Source organism: Cyprinodon variegatus, unplaced genomic scaffold, assembly GCF_000732505.1.
Source record: "Cyprinodon variegatus isolate N-32 unplaced genomic scaffold, C_variegatus-1.0 Scaffold80, whole genome shotgun sequence".
Taxonomy (NCBI): Eukaryota; Metazoa; Chordata; class Actinopteri; order Cyprinodontiformes; family Cyprinodontidae; genus Cyprinodon; species Cyprinodon variegatus.
Window position 1 is genome coordinate 914,080 of NW_015150533.1, and position 4,258 is coordinate 918,337.

Here is a 4,258-nt window from a genome sequence, read left to right on the forward strand (position 1 = left end):
GAAAAAAAAACACTGCTGCACAAGTTGAACTGATCTTAAAAATCAAAACTCTCTTTTGATTACATTTAAGAGTCTGAACAATTCAAATGGAAACAGGTTTACTCCAGTAACACAAGCCATTAGATTAGAATTTTTGAATAAAACAGAAAATCCTTTTATTGTCCTACAATGTGTATAGAAAAATTGTCACACAAATATGGACAATAGAAAAGTGTACAAGAATAACAGAATAGTGAAGAGTTAAAAATAAAGAAATTAAATAATGTACTGTAAAGTGTTTTAACAATATAAAAAAACTGTGCACCTGGAGAATTAATAACCAAAATGCAGCTACGGACATTTTTTACAGTAATGGATATTTGAAAAATAACAGCAAAATCAGAGATGTGCCACAATGACAGCAGAATGTTGTTTAACTGACTAAGATAGAAACTGCAAAATCAGTATGAATGTTACAACTTATTGAGGTTCAGTTCAGCAACAGCTTCCTGCATAGGATTGGGAATATTATCCAACAGAGATGTTAGTTTAGTTAAGATCCCTTTGTTTCCCACCTCCAGTCCAGAGGGCATCCAATCACAGAGCTGGCCTTTCTGATCAGCTTACACAGCCGCTTTCTCTCAGAAAGCGGCTTCTTCTACCAGATTAGTCACTGTTCCAACAGGTATTTTAACAGGTACTCTTCTTTCTCTATGCATAGTTATCAATTAGTGATTTTTTTCAGAAGCACTTGTTACCCCTTATCTTTGATCTTGACCATTGTACTCCAATCTTTTTGCATGGTGCAAGTAACTGTACAGATGTTGCAGCTACTGTAATTTTAGACTTAGACCTTTAGACTTAAACTTTATTTATCACTTGGGATTAGTCCTTCGGGGGAAAGTCCTGTACTAGTAGCTTATATAGAGTACAAAGGGCAGAGTTAAAAGCAAGATGCCATTAAAGATAAATAAAATATAACAAACAATATAAAATGATTGTATATAGTGTAAAAGAGCATAATATAATGCAGATATAAAAATAAATAATATAGAGAGCTAAGGAAAGACTACACAGTAGTTGACTTGGATTATCGCATTTGCACTTCAGTAATATACTGACCATATAAATGATTAAAAAATAACACAGACTACAGAGTAGTTGGCATGTGAGAGAAGAATATTGCACATGAGTTACAATAGGTAATGTTTTGCACAAGAGGTCCAAGGAGGGGGGGTGCTGAACCTTTTGCCATTTCGACTCAACGTAAATTTACATATTTGGCAAACAGTTTCACTGGCAGCATGATGATCTTTGTGGGAATAAAAAAAAAATGGAATAGGTTGACCTAACCATGTAGTTTTTATAAAACTGGGGACTAACTGCTCAGTAACCTTGGTAATTAATTTCCTTCTCTTTAAAAAGCTTCATTTTAGGAAAAAAATTTAATTTTTAGATTTTATATCAATTAACAAACATTTAGAGCAACAAAAAAAAAAAGAGGCAAACTAAAACGAACCATACAATGCTCTATGGGTGACAAAATTGTGTCTACTGTAATGTGACTTAGGTTGATGTTAGAGAAAATTAAAGAGCCTGTAATGTGCAATATGCTTTAGGATGTAATGCATTTCCATGTGGAGCGGTCCCACAGGTTGACATGATGTTATTATTGACTTTGAAAAGACGGGAATGAGAGTAAAGGTTGTTTTTAACATCATTTTTTGGTCATGGTCCATCCATCAGTTTTTTTATGGTTTCCCATGAGGATCCTGGGGAACTGCAGCCTTTCTCCAGTAGTCTATGGTGAAAGGCAGAAAGATCATGGAAAGGTTACCAGTCCATTCCTAGGCAACATGACCATGACTGAAACAGTGAAAATAGAGGAAATTTAAAGGAAGCCTAATAATTGGCTAATTTCAGCATATAACTGTTTTAAAGACAAGTGCTGAAACTCTACAATATCATGATGCATAAAAAGAGCATTTAGTAATAAAATAGTAAACCTACTGTAACACTTGATTTTAACCTTTTTTATTTATTTGAGTGTATTTTAAACTTATATTTATTAATGGAGATAAGACATGTTCTAAACGATAAGGAAAAACAACGTTATTTATTGAAAATTATTTATATGAAACATAATTGAGAATACATTTTCTATTATAATACTTTACAATATTTCAACATTTGCAGCCAGTCTGTTCAGCAGTCATTTAATTACTTTTCCTGACACAATACAGAAAAAAAAAAAATTTAATCTGAATGGCTCGAAAAGCCATTTGTTAGAACAAAGATGAACATTAGAAAAGTATTTACGTTCTTTACAGGATTGTATCAATAATACTTTATGGAGTGTGGAGTAATTCCAACATCTTAATATCTCAGGCAGAGCAGACGGTAAGCAGCAGGCCGATCAGAAGGAGAAGCATGCTGGGGTGAATTCCTCCACTGTTGCTTGGAATGGTACAGTCTTCATAGGGCTCTATGCAGGCAGCATACGCCATAACATGTGGGATATAACTCTGTTCCTGAACTCCATGGAAAAGGTGAGACATTGGTCCTTTTGCAAATATGGCCACATCTTCTATAGCATGGGTCTCTGAATCAAGAGGAACGGCAGTCTGCTGTCTGTAACCAGTCGTTGCTGAGGGGGAACAGGGAGAGAAAAAGGAAAAGTAGTTTCTCACAATTTTCCGGCACTTAAGTTTTTCAAACCTGTTAAATTGTCTCCCTAAAATCATCAAACAACTTACATAGAAATGAAATATTTATCAGGAAAAAGATCATAAAAGGAAAAAAGGTCATAATTGGGCTGGGTAAAAAATAGATTTAATAAATTTTGAATCGATTCTTTAAAATTTTTGCAAAATCGATGTCTAGGGAATGAGATTGATTAGTTTTATAGTGATATGTGTGATGTTCATATTCAAATAAGCAGCAAAGATGCACTCAAGATTACTTCAAACCAGACAACTGCAAATATAGCCAATAGGTTGACTGAAGACATTAACAAATGGGGGCTGACTAACAAACACCCTGTGGTTGTTACAGACAACTCTGCAAATATGGTTTGTGCTTTGGAGATAATGCAGCTCATGCATGTCTGCTGTGTCCCCGCTGTGTCACGTCTGCTCACTCGAGTGAGGCTTCACTTTTTTCACTTTTCACAAACAAATCTGCACTTTTGAGACAGTTTTGTTCACACCTTAAGTTTCAACTGTCCGATTTACAAGTTTGCACTTTTTGTTTAATATGACAGGAAAACATAAAATACATGAGTATTTTGAAACACAGTTGAACCACTTTCATTATTGTAAAAACGGATAGAATCGTAATTAATCGATTTAGAATTGTATGAATCAAAAGCGAATCGAATCACAAATTTGGCAAAAATACCCAACCCTAGTCATAAACTATGAAGATCTCTGTTTTATGATATTTCTTTACGATAACTGACATGTTTGAGTTCATGACTATTATTTGTAGGAGGAGCTAAGCTTAATAATTGAACTGACACAACAACTGGAGAAATAGAAGAAAATCAAAGTTTACTGGAAATAGGTGAACTTCAGACTTTCCCCTTTGATTGGATAAGTGAATAAATTCTCCTTTTAGTAAGAATATAAAAAAAAATAGTGATTTCAGCTCTTTAGGCAAAATAAAATCACGTTTTATTAAGCCAAGGCAATAATACATAATCCTACTCTATATTGTATTTTCAGAATTTATCAGGATACACCACTAGGTAGAGCTATTGGCTTTTCTTATTTTTGTTCCTCCACAAAGCTTATCACCATGTACTTACATGCAACTGAATCGTTCACATCAGGGCGTGTTCCATTGGCAATCTGATATCCTGGGCCATTACCATAAACAGCAGTAGTAAAGTGCTTGCCATCGTCTGCCAAACTACTAGAAACTCCTGCGGATAAGAAATCAAGCGGGTGGTTTGCATTATTGTCAACATTTAGACAATGAAAATTGAGTTTAACTTAAATATGCTATCTTCAAAATATTTTTCTCGTTTTGAATCTTACCAAAAACAGGGTTTCCTCTTTCAGAATATCCCCCAAAAGAAAAGACATGGGAGTGGTCAGCAGTGACTACAGTCAGTGTGTCCAATTCACTGGTGAGTTCGCCAGCTCGACCTATGGCACGATCAAACTCTACAGCTTCATGGAGAGCCTTTTTCGCCTCGGTTGCATGGTGACCATGATCAATTCTTCCCCTTAAAGTTCAATCAAAGCACACTGACTCAAAAGCACATCTTTTCAAT

The 4,258-nt window shown here is 34.8% G+C and overlaps 1 protein-coding gene across 1 annotated transcript in view; it reads right to left on the reverse strand.

The window, feature by feature from the left end:
* Positions 1-2,167: 2,167 nt before the first annotated feature.
* Positions 2,168-4,258, reverse strand: part of LOC107083667 (alkaline phosphatase-like) — a 12,168-nt gene continuing 10,077 nt past the window's right edge. The window contains exons 9-11 of the mRNA XM_015373059.1: positions 4,020-4,211; positions 3,788-3,904; positions 2,168-2,626 (exon numbers count right to left, since the gene is read on the reverse strand). Of these exons, the coding sequence (XP_015228545.1) occupies positions 2,364-2,626; positions 3,788-3,904; positions 4,020-4,211 (572 nt within the window). The 3' untranslated portion in view covers positions 2,168-2,363. The remainder of the gene's footprint in view (positions 2,627-3,787; positions 3,905-4,019; positions 4,212-4,258) is intronic.